The sequence below is a fragment of the Coenobita brevimanus genome, chromosome 13, assembly GCF_032717465.1.
Source record: "Coenobita brevimanus isolate Jiangsu-jjx chromosome 13, ASM3271746v2, whole genome shotgun sequence".
Lineage (NCBI taxonomy): Eukaryota > Metazoa > Arthropoda > Malacostraca > Decapoda > Coenobitidae > Coenobita > Coenobita brevimanus.
The window spans coordinates 56720609-56740507 of record NC_136966.1 but is presented as its reverse complement, the minus strand read 5'-3'; the positions used below and the strand labels follow the sequence as shown (position 1 = coordinate 56740507).

Here is a 19899-nt window from a genome sequence, read left to right as displayed (position 1 = left end):
ACTGCCCTGCCCCCAGCTCACACACCCCTCTCTCATAGACCTCCACTCCATCCCTCTGTCTCATCCTTGGCCTCCCCCTCCCTCTCCCTCCTTCCACCTCTCACATACACTCTCCTCGTCAGTCCCTCGCTCTCTATCCTCTCCACATGGCACTGTAAATACACACATTCAACCCGTCTTAAGAAACCCAACGTCTTCTTCCTTGATGTCTTGAGGTTGTTAAGAGATATCATCATTCTCAATCCTTGTCGAGAGAGAGAGAGAGAGAGAGAGAGAGAGAGAGAGAGAGAGAGAGAGAGAGAGAGAGAGAGAGGAGAAACTTATCTGCCGAAGCAAAAAAAAAACTAAATAAAAAAGTATAGACCTGCATATGGCATGTAAATTATAAACTAATGGCTGGTGCACAGTGATCATGAACAAGCAAGGTTATGCAATGTCCCCTACAGAGCGGTGAAATCAAATTGTTCAAGTGCTCAATATTTTTAATTGCGTAAATGTTGTCTATCATGTACTTTTAAATGGACTGTCACTATTTCTAATTAATATTCGGTGATTTCTAATGTCACACGTTAAATGTAAAAAATAGTTCAGCGTACTTCATTAATACCATTCTTTTTTTAGGAAGCTTTTCTGCGCTAATTCTCTGTTAGGAAATAACCTTATTATCATTTATGTCCGAACTATTGCTCTAAATTGACACTGCCACTGATACACTGATCAAACTGGAGATAGAATATTTCATTTTTTGCTTCTGAAGTGTCAAGAGTCAACCACTGAGCTCTATAGCAGAGCTCAGTGAGGTCAACTGACCATGTATAAATTTGCTTTCGTTTACCTTAATAATGTTCTTAGGTAAAATAGAAAATGGAATGGTTTGGTAAACTTTATTGGAAATTTTTGCTTTTGTTACTGAAAGTTTGAACACGCATACTCATTAATAAACGCATTAAATGATCTTAGATCAACAATGAATTAGTGAAGAAAAGCTTCCTAAAAAAAACTGATATTAATGAATTAAAGCACTGTGAAATATATTTTACATTTAACGTACTGCATTAAAAATCACCGAATATAAATTAGAAATAGTGACAGTTCATTTAAAAATACATGATAGACGACATTTACGTAATTAAAGATATTGAGCGCTTGCACAATTTGACTTCACCGCTCTCTAGGGGACATTGCATAACCTTGCTTGTTCATGATCACTGTTCAACAACCATCAGTTTATAATACTTTACATGCCATATGCAGCTAACATAATTTATTCCGAAGCCATGTTCGCACTTTTTTAGGAAAATTGATAGTAAAATGGCATTACCAAACGTTATTTGCGAAAAATTCCGCTGACGATGAAGCAACTCTCCTCCAGCACGACAGCAGATGAGATGCCAACGTCTCTTTTTATTTCGAGATATTTTGGCGATGTTCTTCTTCAGAACAGAATTATACTTCCACTTGTATTAAACATGGATAATTTGTGACTTATAGAGATGAGTATTGGAAAATGAGCCAGTGTATATGAAAATTTGTGGTAAATGAGGGTGTCGTAAGGTGGAGCCATCTGGCGGGATTCCTGGTAGCGTGACGTCACTGTCTCACCACCAGTCGGTCCTTTTCGGCGTTTCCATCAGACGCCCCCACTGTGTTGTTGCCTGTGACATCTTAACCAACAATCATCCAAGATGGTAAGTGGCCCAGCTCCGTCTAATCGTTACCAGCTTGTAGTTCATGAACTAGGCAATATAGTGATATAAGCTTTGTGTTGATTAGAATTTGGATTTTAGTCGAAAGTGATGGAAATATGAACATGACTGTCTGTAGCCATTGCTTCTGTCACCCACGACCAGCGCCCATACAGACCTCGAGTATTCCCAATTCCGGAACAGGAAGCCTTGTGCATGGCAGTTAAATGAACAAAAATGCCGGGTTTTATGTTTTTACCAAATTTTGCCTGTGTGTGTTGGGTGCAAGTGATGTCAAATGTGGGACTTCGTTTTCCCAGCTGGATTGATCCGGACCAGCCGGATTTTCAAGTGTAGGTCACATGGGTCAACGTCCTAATTAATTTATCACCATGGTAATTTGGCGGCCTGAGTGATACCCCAGTAGTATTTTACTTGGTTTTGGGAAATAAAATGAATTAATGAGTCACGGAGTATGTAAATGTGGAAGTCATTTCCTCCATATTTACCGCCCACGAAAGGTTATAAACAAAGCAGCCATCGTTAAACATTTACTTTTTCATGATTTGGGTTTGCCTTTCGTAGGAAGTGATACATATGGACTGGTTTTCTCCAAAGTTTATCGATCCCTTTACTAGAGAAGTCTCATGTGGCCAGAGTGAAATGCGTAGGTTGCAATTTGGGTACGGCAATTCAGTAGGCTATAGTAACACGGCTACTCGTGGGTGGGATGGGTTAGGTTGTTTATTAGGAAAATACTGTAAAATTGATCTGTACTAGTCCATTCAAGTTTAACATGATTTACTGATACCTAACAGCCAAGAGGGTCAATTTTTAAAGAAACACACCAGACACAAAGAGTCATGATTGGTTTTTATCTGCAGTCAGGCAGGGGTGCCCATTAGCAGATTAAGATTCTGGTGGTGATCTACCAAAATAAAGTACAGCCTGCTGCTAGAAAAAAAATATATATATATATATAAAAAGGGACAGTTAGACACGAAGGTTCGGATATCATAGTTGCAGCAGTAGTAGAACAGTAAGCTGGTCTTCATTAGGTTATCCATGCTGTTTTGGATAAATAGTTTGATTTTTTTCCCCTTTGCCTTTCACATTTTCATTGGGGGTAATGCCACAAGTTAGGCAGCAATTGACCCAGTGAGAACTGCTGTAAATGTAAAGTTTGTTAAATGACCATATGTCTATCAAGTTTTAGTAAGTCTTTATGTTGGTCCTCTATGTTTTAGAGTCTGCTGACAATGCCTGGTATTTTTTTTTCCCCTATTGCAGCCTTGTTTTTAATATAATTCATTTTGGTAAATTTACGGATTTAATTTTGTTGCAAATGACTCCTACGCCTACAGCAATGTGAAGTCAGAGAGAAAAAAATTGATGAAGTAAATGTCACCTGAAATCATGTGTGGAATAAAATCCAAATCCACTGAAATGCAGTACAGTATGTTAAAAACCTACCTTAAATGAACCTAACCTGCCCTAGCTAAACAGGGTAATCCTTTAGGAGACACAGGACCACCTTAAAAAAAAAAAAATGTGTAATGCTGTACAGAAGTGTTTTCGAGAATGGAGAGTACCCATCAATAAATAAGGAAAGTAAGATTACTTAAGGGATAGTGTAGCTTAGGGTAGGATAAGTTTGGTTAACTTAGCATAAGATTAGGCAAACATACGATTTATTTGAGTCAGTTGAAGCACCTTACCAGATCAGTTCTTTCTGGTAGTCTTATTTCCTGATTATTTCTGGGGTGGTAAATAAACGTTCCATGTGAAGTCTGTTTCCCCCGTTGTTTTTCTCTGTGTTCCACTGTCAGCTCGTTTGATTTGTCAAGCATATTAGTGGAAGGGACTGTCCTAACCTAAGTGTTTACCTAAATCTAAGTTAACCTAGCATAACTGTACCTAATAATTTAATCTAACCAAACCAGCCTAGCATCCAATTAGGAAGTTGGCAAATGAAATACACCTTTCCGTATGTTGAGTGTGATTCTTCCATTACACTTTAAGGGCTTAAGGAATGTGATGATAAACAGTGGGAAATGTTTCAACAGAAAAAAGTAATTTACCACCCTGAAAATAGAAAAACAGAAAATGAATTGGAGGAATGTACATTGGTAAGGTCCTACTGCCTGCAATAAAGCGTACATTTACTTAATATTGGTTAGGTTAGAATAAATAACAATGGGTTGTTGGGAAAATTTAGGCTAGTTTTAGATAAATAGGCACTGATAAGACCAAATTCTTTAAAAAGTGGTGTTCTAAGATAGCGTCTGTTCTCAGTCTTCGTGCACTACAAGATGGCATTCGTCAGTAAAGAAACACCACTGTTTAAAATGCTTTTCACCACTTTTAAAAGATGCAAAAGAAATGAAGAGCACATAGAATCCCATGAAGAGCTGAGGTAAAGAAAAGACAGAAACTGCAAAATAATGTGGTCCTGTCCCCTTTAGGATTATGCCTGTACAACCAAACTAAACTTAACCTTGTCCTAGCTGGGGAGGGAGGGGGCTTCCCCATGACCCTGCATGGTATCATTAACCCGCCCCATCCCGACCACTTTTCCACCACTGACCCCCCAATCCCGACCATTTTTGGAAAAAAATTTTTTTTGGCCCAAACCTCCGCTTTTGGTGAGAAACATCGAAAAATCATAGAGATATCGCTCACCTGAGGTTTTAAATACTCGATACAGGTAGCGGTACCTCCTCACCTTACTGTGTTTTCTGTCAGGCTTTCTCCAAAGAAAACGAGTTCTATGGGAGTGTAACCATTCCACACCACTCATAAACAGTATTTATTTATTTATTTGGTACGAATTTATATGTAGTACGAGAGAATATTTTTCACACAGTAACATAGGCAATATAAGCATTGTTTCACTCATGAAACACATCAACATAACTGACCTTTTTTGGCGACATTACCTGATCATCATTTCTGACTGTTTCTTCCTTTAATGCTATGTAAAGTTTGTCCTCCACATTGTCATCGATTGGGGAATCACTCTGGCCCTGAATTTCGTACTGTGGCATGACATGGCATTACTGGCCAGGTCACTGGTAACAGGTGAATTGCTGAGACAATGGTGTGCAGGGGGGGGGAGGTCATGCTGGGTAAGACATTGTCCCTGCCTGGTATCATGTAGAGGAAGGTGTCCCGTGTATACGTACCAAAAATCACTCGCGAAAATTGAAAATTGTTCAAATTAGGGACCTTGCAATTGATTTGCGTTTATGAATGTCAACGGAATTGGCAGTGACAAAATGTGTGGACGTTAATTCACATCAACGGGACGCGGCGGGTCAACCACCTGAAACCTAACCTTGAAATCCACTCGAAAAGCAACTTACTTTGGGGCAAGGTGTAGTTCTGCCTCTTCAACAGCCTCTCCACCACTGAGAATAGAAGCTATCGCAGGGTGAAGGTCGTGTGTCACAATTGGAGAAATTACTGCACTTTCAGGATGATGATAGAACTTCATAGAGATGCACATGTGACAAATGCCATAGAGAAGACCCTCCCTCCCTAATTTGGGGGATATAATGTCCTAGAGCCTAATGGTTTCCTGTAAGCCAAGAAACCATTTATAACGCTGGGTGGTAACCATATAACCAAACCATACATGCTCCCTTCGTGTCAACAAGTGGGTTGGTGGAGGGTTAGTGTCCCTCCTCGTAAAACAACTAACTCAAAGTCAAATGGCCACCCCTTACGGGATTATGGCGTCTGGCGGTAGATAGTAGATAGGATGCTGAAATGATAGATGCGTGCAACGAAAGAAAATTAAACCCGATTCAGTGTTTGCCATGCTGTTTTTGCTCCAGGTTTTCTCATCCCCCCCCCCCCTTTTTTTATTTGCACATTGTGTTGAGGGTTGTTTAACTACATGCTTAGGGATTGTGCAACTCCATGCAGATCCAGTATGTGAAGATAATAGATTTTCCAACATTCATTATCTGTTTCAGAATATAAAGACAAACAGTTTCAGGGTACTGATGCTTAAGAATAATTCAGTGTTCTCCCCTAAGAGTGGAGCCAACTTGTATACTTGACATATAAGAACATAAGAAGAGAGGATAGCTGTGGTAGGCTGGTTGGCCCATGCTAGGCAGCTCCTAGAAGAGTAACTGAACTACTAGAATGAGATAAGGACTTCATGCAAGAGATCGTGTGTTACATAAGTCTCTCTCTCTCTCACTCTCTAAACATACTGCTCAGTTTTTGGTATGTGAAAATGTGAGTAACTGTGGGAAGGACTAATCACATTGTGTGGGTGACGTTTAACGTATGTTACTGTGCATAGCCTAGAAGTATGAGAGGAAGTGAATTATTGAACAGGGGCATCATGTATATGTGTGTTTAAACTAGGGTAGCAGTGTGGAAGAAAGTACAGTACCTGTATTGATTTAAAAGTTGCATTGCATATCTGTAGAGGAGCAAGTAGCAGTGTAGCTACCAGGTAGAGAGAGTACCGTATTGATTGAAAAGTTGTTTTGTGTATGTGTGTGTGTGTGGATAAGCAAATGGTAGTGTAGGTGGAAGAACGAGTATTGATTGAGAAGTTCCAGTGTGTGTGTGTGTGTGTGTGTGTGTGTGTATGTGTGGATATGCAAATAGTAGTGTAGGTGGAAGAAAGAGTATTGATTGAGAAGTTGCATTGTGTGTGTGTGTGTGTGTGTGCGTGTGCGTGTGTGCTTTGGAGGGGGGGGGGGGAGTGAAGCTTGGGAGTTATTGATTTGGTGTGGACGTGTGGGTGACCTGCAGCATGAGAGTCCACCTGGCGGGCTTATGGGTTTTTCTAACCCTCTTGTGATAAGGACAGCTCATTGTTACTCAGCTACTGCTAGGTGATTTTATTCAGTTAGCAAGTCATGAGCCTGTCATCATGAACACACATTATCAGGATAACTAAAATATTCATAACCCACTAACCCCGTATGTTTTTGAAGCAATTGTGTGTTGAAGAAACTGGATTTGATGTACTGAATTTAACTCTTGTATTTATTTACCTTAACCTATTGGCTGTGCTTATTCCAACCAGTCCTAGAATATCTCTAAATACTGTAACTACTGTCTTTGTGCCTCTTCTTGCTGTCTCTTGGTTGGCACTTATCCCGGTTGTCTGTCTCTTATCCATTCTAAGGGATGTGACCTTGGTAGCGGTACAGTAGTCAGACTGAAACTACTTGCTTTTAATCCATTCATTCAGATTTTTTGTTTTTAACCTTATTCTGGGTAACACTGGGTTTTATTATTATTATTATTTGTTTGTTTTACTTTTTCAGCTAAGGGACTTAAACCCTCCGGTGATGTTTTCAGTCATTTGCTACTGACAGTGGATATTCAGTTTAGTAGGAACTGCTGAGTTGACTGGTTAAGATTCAGCCATGAAAAATCAGTAGATGGTTCCAAAAATAGGTTATGGCTTGTTTTCTAATGTCTCCTTTCCATTGCTCTGAACAGTTTTGAAATGATAAGGGATTTAGAGTTTTCAAGTGCATCCCAGCAGATTCTTGTATTCAGCGCTGCAGTCCTGACAATCTGCCGATCATACATGTAGACAGTGAACAGTGCTACTTTGTTGTTAGGGCCTGATAACCATTTAGGGATAATAGATTACTGGTGACCTTTGAATTGAAGGCATCCAGGAGTATGAGAGGAGGGAATACTGTATGACATGCAGAATTGAACGCTTTTATTATTGATCATAGTAGTACCCTTTAAACACATTGCCATGTTACATTTAAGAGCGGTCTGTGGTAAATTTGAGCTTAAACTGATGGCAGTATTAGTCTTCTCTCTCTCTCTCCTTTTCTTTTTATTCCACGTGGTAGCAGCATGAACAAATGGAAATTATCACAGCTCTGTCAGAGGGGTTGGTTTAATTGGTGCAATCACAGTTTGCAGAACATACATGTTTAACATCATGACTGGTGAAGCTTTTTTTTATTTATTTATTTTTTTTTGCAAGAAAGAAGGAACCAAAGGCCAGGTGCCTGTGAGATTGTTCCCTCTTAGAATAAAACAGTAACTAAATAGCAGAGAGCCAAATTCAAGATTGTTCCTTCTGAGGTGCCTGGACACAATGCGTTTGAAAAACTGGAGATCATAGGCAGTAGGAAATACAGAGGAAGACAGTTCCATAGTTGACCTGACACTCACATGAAGGACTGGGAGTAATGATTAACTCTTGCATTAGAGAGTTGGACAGAAAAGGGATGAGAGTTTGTTGCTAGACGTTTGCCAGACGCCTGCCATAATGGTGGAGGGATGCAAGCAGACAGTTCAGAGGAACAGTGACCACTGAAGTAACGATAGAAAAGAGAGAATGATGCAACAGTGCGACGAAGAAACAGAGGTTGAAAGGAGCCAGTAAGAGGAGGAGAGTTAATGAGATGAAAAACCTTTGACTCCTTTTATTCACCTGTTTGTGGACATGGTCTTAAAATGATATTGGATGTCATTGAAATCTGGTGGATAAGTGGGCATTGGGCCAAGGAAGAGTTTATTACATTTTGAGGTGTATCTGGATCTGAATGCTGGAATAAATACACAATAAGTTTTACTGGGACTGGCATAGGTATGCGTTCTGTGAGATTGTGCAACGAGGGTAGATGAAGACTATATTTACTTAACGGTACTGTACTTCTGCCAGTAACGATGGGTGGAGGTTGGTTTATAAGTCATAAATTATTTTGGCATTGGTGAAGGTATGTGTTCTGAGTGCTTTCTAGATAAGCCATGTATGTGGAACCAGACTTATACTGTATATTACTGTTTTGTTTTTGGCCTTGATTGGAATCATCATTACACATAAAACTTTGAGTTTTGGCTATTCCTTACCCCATCACCATCCTGTCCCATCCACGACTCGTCATTCATCCCAATTTTCCTGCCTTTACATCAAATTTTGAAGAGAAAGCTGTTAAGGTACCTCTTTGCACTTGCCTTACTCCATCACCATCACATCCTACCCACCCACTTCTTTACAGTTTCCCCCCTCCCCCCCTTCTACAGTAATTCTGTAGAGGTAGGCCTGTCTTTAAGTAATACTGTATAAGGAATGTGAATATCAGAAAAGCTGAAATAGGCTACGATACATGTAAAGCGTTAAATTCATATTCGGCACAGTGGTTATGGTTGTAAATATTGTACAGTATAGTATTTTTAGAAGAGATAATTGTTGTTAAGTTTTGGTATGGTACTGGTAACAAAACATTAATACTGTAAACATTACTGTAAAACATTAATACTGTAAATCCTCTTATCTTGGCACAGATATGCTTCCTTGTAGCTATTTGTGAATGTAAATAGAGGAAGATTAAGGTGGGGGTAAGCCTTCGGTTCCTCGTGTGTTACCCTGCGAGGTTCCCTCATTATAGTCCCCCATACACATACTGTTTATATCAACCAATTTACAGTGTTCCCCAGTATTTTTTGAGTGACTTTAGTCTGATGAGTATGTGAGTTGAGTAAAAATGGCAGATTTGGGGCTGCTGAGAAATATAAGTACTGTAAGTAGGTTTTGACTGCAAAAATATTATTGAAGGATGTCAGGTGAGGAAGTTTTGTTCAAAATGGTAGGCAAGTGTTCGCATGTGGACAAAAACTACAAGCAAATGGAATGTTCTGAAAAACTGGCCTCAGATTTTCTGGTTGATCTGGATTTTAGTTCATTCTGCAATACAGGAATGCTTGGGGAGTTTCTAGAGATTTAACCTCTGTGATGACTAAATTTATTCTCACTGTCTCCAGATGATATTCATCTTTGGAGAGCCCTCACTGTGAAATGGTTAATGAATGTTGTATCTTTTCCATCAAGTGTGAAAAGTGCAATAGTCAAAGGTGAATTTGTGGAAGTAGCAGTAATATGCTTGTGGGGGGGGGGGGATCTAGGTTAATGAGATGTAGGAAACAGTAACATAGTAATTCAACAGGCAAAATATTTTAATCAGACTTCATCAGGCCACTACCTGGCAAATGTAATGAACTTTTCATTTTTGAGGAACAAATGGGGTAATGAAGATCTGTGATTATAGATTCCTATTTTAAGATATGCAGATGGAGATGATTTTATTCATCTAAACAATCTTTTAAAGAGAATAGGTTTGTGTGTGTGTGCACGGACATCTTTTTCCAAGGTGTGTATGTATATTAAAACTGCTTTGCCCTGTGCAGGTGAACTTCACAGTGGACGAGATCCGGGACTTGATGGACAAGCGGAGGAACATCCGTAACATGTCCGTCATTGCCCATGTGGATCACGGCAAGTCCACTCTGACCGACTCCCTCGTGTCCAAGGCAGGAATTATTGCCTCTTCTAGAGCTGGGGAGACGAGATTCACTGACACCCGTAAGGATGAGCAGGAGCGCTGCATTACCATCAAGTCTACGTAAGTTATGGGTTTGGAGTTTATTAGGTTCAGGGATATAGGTTGGGATTATTAAAATGCTGTACAGTACTGTATAGTACAGTAATGCAATTTTTGGATATTGGAGTACTCATTGGTATTGTCCTTAAATTTGTTAAAGTCAATAGCATTTTGGTAAATCATCTTAAAGGGAACTCCCCCCCCCCCCCTGTGTCTGACTCTGGGCATAGGCTTCACAGCCTGCTCCCAAGGTGCAGTGGTCCTACATACCCTGCACCTCTACATGTCACCAGTTACTGTACTTTTCTGACATGCCACATACAGTCTATTCACTTAATATGTGAGAATTTGGATGGTAGAAGACCTCACTCTCTAAAAATTTCACACTACAAGTAACATACCTAGTGGAGAAACTTCTAATTGATGTGGTGGCCACTTCAGAAGTCACCCCTTTGGCCCCTAGTCTGTAATTTTGCCTATGTATTATGGGACATTAAACACATGTGCACAGTATGTATAACCCTCACAGTAGCCCCATGCCTTAAAATCTGTGCAGGAAAGACTTATTTGACTTGAAGAGATGGGCTTCCAAGGCAGGATGAGGCAGTCACTTGGTGCAATGATGTCACAACCTGTGTCACTTCCTCGTGCACTTTACAAGGGTAGGCTGCGCTTTGTGGTGCGACACCAGATTTGGCTCACAATGCTGGCCTGATATTGTGTTTTCAGACCAACATGAGCACTAACAATTATTTGATTTTTTCACACCCCATCATACTCTGGGCATTTTGCGTTGTACAAACTCGCATATTAACGGAATGGACTCTACATCAATTGTCTTACCCACCATGTCCCACTTTCTCACTCTTAGAGTTGTATACTACCTTATGGTACTCTTTGTCAAGGAAGGCTTAGCATTGAGGATCACACGTGGTACTTGGATGATGACTGTCTCGTTCGGATGAGCGGTTAGTTGAACTGCTTACGATTATAACCCAGACATTCCCTGACCCATATCATCTGTGTTGTTAATATTTTCCATCAGTGCTTATTACTGACCCCCTACGTACCCTCCTTCCACAGTGCCATCTCTATGTACTTTAAGCTGAGTGAAGAGAACATTGCCCTCATCACAAACCCAGACCAGCGTGAGAAAGGAGAGAATGGTTTCCTTATCAACCTTATTGATTCCCCTGGCCACGTTGACTTCTCCTCTGAGGTGACTGCTGCCCTGCGTGTCACTGATGGTGCCCTTGTGGTGGTGGACTGTGTGTCAGGTGTGTATGAACTGGGCTGCCCATATTGGGGCAAACTTAAAATGTTTATGATGCTTGTATAAGTATGAAAGTACAATTTTGCTGATTAGTTTTATGTGTGCTTATATGGCTAGAAAGTGCCTAAATGCCTTCTGGATCTAGTTCTGAAGCTCTTGCAGCATTTTTTTTTTTTTTTTTTTTTTTTTAAGTGGGTAATTTTTTTTTTTTTTTTTTTTTTTCCCCGACATGGGAACAAAAGTGATTAAATATAATCCTTTTAATTACATCATTGCACCATTTTACATTACATTTTTCTAACATACTTTTGTAAGCACCCTTTGATCAGTGTGTGTCTGTACTGTCATTAGTAAATGTGTCTCACAGAATGTACCGGGTATGCCATCCGTGCAACAGTCCCACTTCCACTGGTCTCTTTACTGTATTTTTTTATGCTTTAGTGTTACGTATTACCTAAAGTGTTAATATGGGCACCTGACCATGATCATGCATTCATTTGGTAGCATCGGTACTGTTCTTAGACTTTGTGGAAACAGCCAGTTTTCTTTGCTTTGAACAAGAGGTTGGTATTTGGTAGGTGTTTTATAGAATATAGAATATTAAGAAGTGAAGTTGTAAAAGTAATCTTTGATTACTCATTAAAGAAAGTAATTATTGATGGAGAGACTTGTAAAGTATCTAATTATCGTGCTGATTGCATGGTTAGGTGTGTGCGTGCAGACAGAGACTGTGCTGCGTCAGGCCATTGCTGAGCGCATCAAGCCAGTGCTCTTCATGAACAAGATGGACCGTGCACTCCTTGAGCTGCAGCTCGAGCAGGAAGAACTCTACCAGACTTTCCAGGTTAGTAATATTTGTACGTTGCAGTTGTGTATGTTGTGATGGGTATAAGTTGATTGTTATGTTTGTCATATTTTAGCTTGAAAAGAATCTTGCAAATTGAGCAACTTGCATACTATGTAATATACACTCTTGTCAAAGCCATTTCTAATAATTTTTCATAATCATGTATACAGTGATTATAAGCTAACATGGGTACTGAAAATATGATAAGCATTGCAAGCCCAATACAGTATTTAGTTCTCATGGGTGAGTTAACCCTCCATCTTAAATGCCAGGACCAACTTGCCTAGCCCTGGGCTCCTACGCTTCTCATGGGGCAACGTAGGATTAGATGATGGATTGATGGATGGATGGACTGTTTTTAAGCTTTTGGTAGGGAGAGCATATGTTAAGACATGAAAACACTTAATAATCAGGGAGTAGCTTTGGCGGATCATCTGTTTTCTTCTTTTTAATTTGAAGGAAATCTTTTGACATGTATACATAAATATGCCATAGTTCCTCTGAAGAATCCCCATAATGGGGTTGGCCATGTTGCAGCTGATGTTTTTTATGAACTGGAAGCTAAACAAATTACCAAACCCAGCCAAATTAACTTCCCTGCAGTTGCTGGAAGCTGTATAATAAGAATTATAACAGTGAGTGTCAACTTGGACTTTGTTCAGATTCTTGTGGCCAATTGTTCCCTGCCTAAGAGTGCTGGCTGTGTGGCTAGTTATCAAGCCTGTAGGCACTTTTCATACTCCTGGCATTACCACCCTGGGCTTCACGCTCCTAACAGTACCTCACTGGGCCAGTGGTAGCCAGCCATCTGCTACCTTAGAAAAGTTTTGGTTAAATTATTTTTATGTATTTATTATTTTTTAGCAGCATTTGATCAGAATAAGTTATTTCTTCTCTGCCAAAACATTCATCATGATAAATGCTAGTTTTGTGCCATGAAGTTTCTGGAGCAGAAATTATAATGTGATCATTGGTAGAAGGTTTCATCATCCATAGCTTTTAATTTCATGTACGCTTTGCAGCGTATTGTTGAAAACGTGAATGTGATCATTGCCACCTACAACGACGACTCTGGCCCCATGGGTGAGATGCGTGTGGACCCCAGCAAGGGCTCTGTGGGCTTCGGCTCTGGTCTGCATGGGTGGGCCTTCTCTGTAAAGGAGTTTGCTGACATCTACTCAACCATGTTCAAGGTCCCAGCTGCCAAACTCATGAACAAGTGAGTTGATATTGTTTTTAATCATTTTACTCGAATGATGATACTCTAATGATACGAGGATGCAATTTATTTTCATTTTATTATTACTATCTTGTTTCTACTGTAGTTATGGGGAGACTTCAGATTGAGAGGGTAAGATAAAGCCTTGATGAACCTCAGCATCTTTAGTAACTTATTTTAAATTTTATTCTTCATACATCCAGATGATTATTCTCAGCTTGGAGAATTCCAGCTGGAGGGGTTTAAATACCCTTTCATTGCTAGAGGCCATCCACAAATTGAATACGAGTCTGGTGGTTGCTTAAAATAAAAGATTGTTTATGTACTCTAGCTGCCAACTTGTATGCACACCTAATATTTGCAGGCAGCTCTCCTATACTGTATATGTTGCTGTGTTTTTGTAGAGGTGAATTACGGTGAGGGTTGCCGTTATAAGGTTGGGTTTGGCTATGTTCAGAGAGGAGGCTAGAAGAGAATGAGGAAGAGCAGTCTAGATCCGTAAATGGGAAAGAGGTCTTGATGGTTTGGGGGTGCAGCAAACCTTCAGCTGACCTGGATGTTATTAGGATTTTTTTGTGTAGTACATAGCTAGTTGTTGAGTGGTTAAGTTGGTCAGATAGCAGCCAGAAACTCTTAAAAGTTAATATGAGAGAGGTATTCAGTATGCAGAAACAACTTTTTCTCAGATTGCCAAATTTACAACTGCTTCCATCTTTAAAGAGAACAGGAAATTACCGGATAATTAATATATTGATTCATCATTTATCATTTTACCCTACGTCCCCCTAGTAAATTTATTCCAGTCACTTGTAACTACCTGAAAGCATTAATTGGGTGGAGATAAGTCATTTTCAGGTAGAATATGGTGCATTTACTAAGGAAATTTATGGTAGGTTAAGAACTATTTCCTCTTATTTGGCATGGTCATGCCAGCCAGTGGTATGTTTGTGTGCTTATAAGAGGTAGAGTAACTGGAAATCTGCTTGATGGCTGTCTTCTTGTGGAGGATAGCTGGATTGGTTTTCAACATTAGAGATAAGTTAAGGAAACTGAAGGTAATGTATGAGCTATTTAGTATACAACTGTTACCCCTTTCAGTCACAGGACATCTTGAAGTGTGTACCTGTTTAGAAGAGTAGTGCATTATTGTCATGGAAGAAACTGTTGTTGTGAAGGTGTACCCTATTGAAAAAGTGATCGATTTTGAAGTAGAGGTACCTAAATTTCCTGCAATCTACCAATGCACTTAGTGTGCTGCATTTACTCCATGCCCCATGTTTGTGCATATCTTACCCACAGAATGTGTAGTTGACTCTTTATTTATAATGAATTTATGATAATGAACACCCGAATTAGTTTGCAGTATTGAAATCTTAATAATTAGTAAGGCTGAATGAATTGTTCCGGACTGTTGGTGGCCTTGGTACCAGTCACATTATCCCATATGCCTACCCCAAGCCATGACCTTGGTGGTATAATGTGCTTTATTGGAGGGGGGGGAATATATGGCAAGAAATGGAGTATGTGAAGAGGGAAGCTATGACTAAAATAGGTTATTAGAAGTGTGAATGTTGAATAGGGTGGTTAATGGAGCAGTAGGGAATCCCCCCCCCAGTAGCGCGGGTAATGGAAAAATCGTATTTGAAGGAGTGAAAAGAATTTCGGGGTTTGGTCTTATCATAAGGCATGATGAATAAGGTAGGATTGATGACTAAATATTATTAAATTTCACCAGCAAAACATACTGAAGTGTAATTTGAGTAAGTGGATATATTAGGGCTAGAATGTTAATGATTCACCATTGTTTTTTTAATAGGGTTACAAAGTCAGTTTGAGTGATGGAAGTGGGAATAAACAGGATGGTAATTGTTTTAAATCTTGATGTGTGTAGATAATGCTGTTCTGTTTACTGACGGCAAATGGGATCTTTGGAGGTCAGTGTTTTGTGGGTGATTGAGCATAGATTATGAGAGAACTACTGGCAACTCGGGGAGGAGGGCATGAGCATACCTTGTTGCATTGAGAGATCGAGGTGGTTGTATTTTTTAAAAGTGGCATTAGTAGTCCAGCTGAATAATGTATTGGAAGCCTTGGTACACAACTGGAATTTGGGTACGGAGGCTGTATATGTGGTAGACTTTAGAATGGCATGACTTAAGTGGTGGGAGAATATTGAAAGTGGGATTAATGAGTATCTAGAATTATATATGGCGCTTTCTTTATTTTGACTAATTTTGTGGGCAGGCTGTGGGGTGAAAACTTCTTCAACAAGAAGACTAAGAAGTGGGCAACGACCAAGAGTCCTGACAATGAGCGTGCCTTCAATACTTACATCCTTGACCCAATCTTCAAGCTCTTTGATGCCATCATGAACTTCAAGGTACAGTATATGTCGATGATAGTGTTGTGAGATACAGCCAGTGGACGAATAGTAAGATTTATCCCTTATCTGGTGTCAGAAAGAAATTTACTTAAAGTAGTATGCAGTGAAAAGGTTAGAATAAGCTTGTTCATGGAAATAGGTATTTTGGGGGGTATATTTTCTTGTAAATTTGGAGTATTTTTATGGTAATGAAGGCAGATAATAACACATTGTAATTAACATCTTCCATTGTATAATGGTGTATCAAAAGTTTCATTAGTTCCTAGTAGATTTGTTCGGTATGATTTTGTATATTATGTGATTGTGATATTACTAGTTTTTATTCAAATCATGTTACCAAATAGTTTGTTGCTGCAATTTGTTTGTAATTGCTGCTTGGTAAAGTTTTGTAATCTTTTCCCAATTCAAGTACCTACGTGCATTACTTAGAACAATATCATTGTCTAGAACTAGATATTGTATTCAAGATGTAGCTGCCTGGAATTAATCATGGCCCCATCAGGTTGTAGATGATGTCTCTTCCTGTGCACCATATGGGTTTATTAGTTGTGATTTCCATGGCTCAAATTCAGAGAGATTTATCTTGTAGTATATGCACGAGATATTAGCATGAAACAGTTGTATTCATTTGTATTAAACCTTTCCATTTCCAGAAAGAGGAAACTCAAAAGTTGTTAGACACCCTAAAGATCAAGCTGGCTGCCGATGACCGTGACAAGGAGGGAAAGCCACTTCTGAAGGTAGTGATGCGCACATGGCTGCCAGCAGGAGACACCTTGTTCCACATGATCACCATCCACTTGCCATCCCCAGTCACTGCCCAGAAATACCGTGCTGAGATGCTGTATGAGGGGCCCAGTGATGACCAGTGCTGTACCGGCATCAAGAACTGTGATGCCGAGGCTCCTCTCATGATGTACATTTCCAAGATGGTTCCCACCTCGGACAAGGGTCGTTTCTATGCCTTCGGCCGTGTGTTCTCTGGTAAGGTGGCTGGCGGGCAGAAGGTTCGCATCCTGGGACCCAACTACGTTCCCGGCAAGAAGGAGGACCTGTATGAGAAGTCCATCCAGCGTTCTATCCTCATGATGGGTCGCTTTGTGGAAGCCATTGAAGATGTGCCTGCAGGAAACATCTGTGGTCTGGTTGGTGTTGACCAGTACCTTGTGAAGACGGGCACCATCACCACCAGCAAGGATGCCCACAACATGAAGGTTATGAAGTTCAGTGTGTCTCCCGTGGTGCGTGTGGCTGTTGAACCCAAGAACCCCTCTGACCTACCCAAGCTGGTGGAAGGACTCAAGCGGTGGGTACTCGGGATTTGGTACTCAGTTGATGACATAAAAATCTCTCCTACCAAAACTTAAGAAACTGTAGTACAATAGTTCTTTTTAACATTTGCACTTTACACAATTTCCACAACAAATCTGGAAGTTGGTGTAGTAACACTTTGCTTAACACTATTATTCAGTAGTGGACCAGGATGCACAGTGAAGGGACAGGGTTGATACAGTTAGATTAATGCTGCTCTCATTATATCGGTAGTTCGTTAACTTGCTGATGGAGTAATACACTAATACATCGTCATGGCATAATCCATTCTGATGATTAAAAATTTTAAAATAGAATATAATGTCGGAACACAGCCACCACTTTACTCTTTCCGTTAACATGGTAGTTGCAGAACACAACATTAAGTGAGGAATTGCTATTGTCAGTAAATGTCCTGTTCAGAATTCACTTATACATGCACTGGTTTAAGTGTTTGTTATTTATAGTTTAATATTTACCATTTACTTTGCCATATTATTACCTTCCAAATTTGCCACAAGATGGAGGTGTTCCAGTCTTGTTTTCCAAAGGAAGAAGAGTAATTTAACACTGCTTTAGTCTTGGTTCAGTACTTTGGGCTAAAGGATTTTGTAAGTGTTAGACATTTTTAGTTTCCAGGATGCACAATGTTTAATTTCATATTGAAGAACAGTGTAAGCACTGGTTCGGTAGTAAAAGAGTGTATAATGCATTACCGGTACTTGAACAGCAGCTGCCATTGTTCAAGAAGAAAGATAAATTATATAGTTAGCTAAAATCTGCACCCTAATTACATACCAGATGCATTGATTATTTTAGAGAAGAAAAAATGAAAGATTCACACCATGTTATTACAGTACTTGTCACTCTGCAAATGAGGTTTATTCAGATTTTTTTTTATAGATACTAAGGAACTGGTATGGAAATAGAACTGTATATTAGGAGTAACAAGGAACGGTTGTGGAAAATAATACTGGTCTGCTGTACATTTTAGTTGAAGTTACGAAACTTCCACAGTCCTGAAAAGTTTGTTTTGCTTTAAAGATTTTATCACTGTTTTGAAAGCTATTCACTGTCTTAGTATTGCAAGGAAGTGGATTGATATTATTGTATGCAGTTGTACATAGCAATGTTAAAAGCTATTGTTCCCTTTTGAAGACTTAGGTTTCTGGTATTTAATGGGAAGGGTAGCCTAGCCCTGTCCTGCTGCTGTTTTAATAAGGGAAATAAAGGATTGGACACTGGATGGATGGGTATGTAGACATGATCTATTCACTAAAGGACTAACCTAGTGCAGTTTTATTTTTTTTGCTTAGGTTCTTATGATGCAGAAATTGTTAGGAAACATTACCTTTGACATATCAGCAGAATGCTCTGTGAAGTAGGCCTTATTCTTAGTACATTGTTAATATTCCCACTTTTACCATAGCTTCAACAGAACATGGTTTTGAGGGAACCTGAGAACTGCAATTGTCTTTTCTTCTCCAGTCTGTTTTAGATATGATAGGTTTAATAAACATGGAATTTTTCTTTGCAGTTTGTCCAAGTCTGACCCTATGGTGCAGTGTATCATCGAAGAGTCTGGTGAACATATTGTTGCAGGAGCTGGTGAACTCCATCTTGAGATTTGCCTGAAGGTTGGTATTCCTTTGAGCTTTGAAAAAGATAAAATTGATTAATTAAAAATTAGACACACAGAATAAGGATATTTAACCCATCCTTGGGAGGAAAAAACGACTTAGATGTTGTGCATTAAAAAGTGTTCTTCAAATGAATGTCATTTTTGCAGGATCTTGAAGAGGACCATGCCTGTGTACCACTGAAGAAGACTGACCCAGTTGTGTCATACCGTGAGACTGTAGGTAGTGAATCAACAGAGCTTTGCCTTTCAAAGTCTCCGAACAAGCATAACCGTCTGTACATGAAGGCTACTCCCATGCCTGATGGTCTGGCTGACGACATCGAGGCTGGTAAGGTGACCCCACGTGATGATCCCAAGAGCAGGAAGACATTCCTGTGCGAGAACTACAGCTTTGACGCCACTGATGCCATGAAGATCTGGACTTTTGGACCAGAGTCCACTGGTGCCAACCTTTTGGTGGATGTGACCAAGGGAGTCCAGTACCTCAATGAGATCAAGGACTCTTGTGTGGCTGGCTTCCAGTGGGCCACCAAGGAAGGTGTGCTCTGTGATGAGAACATGCGTGGCGTCCGCTTCAACCTCCACGATGTTACCCTCCACACTGATGCCATCCATCGTGGTGGTGGCCAGATCATCCCCACCACTCGCCGTGTCCTATACGCCTGCGTGCTTACTGCTCAGCCTCGCCTTCAGGAGCCAGTCTACCTGTGTGAGATCCAGTGCCCTGAGGCCGCTGTGGGTGGAATCTACGGTGTGCTCAATAGGCGTCGTGGTGTAGTGTTTGAAGAGCAGCAGATTGTCGGCACTCCTATGTTTGTGGTCAAGGCTCACCTTCCTGTCAACGAGTCATTCGGCTTCACTGCAGACCTGCGCTCTAACACTGGTGGGCAGGCCTTCCCTCAGTGTGTGTTTGATCACTGGCAGGAGATGCCTGGCAACCCCATGGATGCTGCTGGCAATAGCAAGCCCTACCAGATTGTCATGGAGACCAGGAAAAGGAAGGGCTTGAAAGAAGGCCTCCCGGATCTTAGCAACTACCTGGACAAATTGTAATCACGCAGTCACTCATATACCATCGATATATAATCTTAAGGCTTTATTTACATATTATGGTGATTACATTAAAGGGGAGGTTAAGCTCTTTATTTGAAA

General features: G+C 40.1%; 1 protein-coding gene across 1 annotated transcript; it reads left to right on the top strand.

Moving 5' to 3' along the window:
* The first annotated feature begins 1602 nt into the window (after nt 1-1602).
* On the top strand, nt 1603-19899 carry eEF2 (eukaryotic translation elongation factor 2). Its single transcript, XM_080283927.1, has 9 exons — nt 1603-1688; nt 9879-10093; nt 11156-11349; nt 12053-12189; nt 13215-13411; nt 15656-15791; nt 16448-17100; nt 18643-18742; nt 18895-19899. The coding sequence occupies exons 1-9, from the start codon at nt 1686-1688 to the stop codon at nt 19798-19800; spliced, it is 2541 nt and encodes an 846-aa protein (XP_080140053.1). The 5' UTR covers nt 1603-1685; the 3' UTR covers nt 19801-19899.

Bases quoted from the DNA above. Each gene is read 5' to 3' on its own strand.
- eEF2 (XM_080283927.1), top strand. The intron at 11,350-12,052 runs GTGTGTATGAAC...TTGCATGGTTAG, and splicing joins GGTGGTGGACTGTGTGTCAG to GTGTGTGCGTGCAGACAGAG. The intron at 15,792-16,447 runs GTACAGTATATG...TTCCATTTCCAG, and splicing joins ATGCCATCATGAACTTCAAG to AAAGAGGAAACTCAAAAGTT.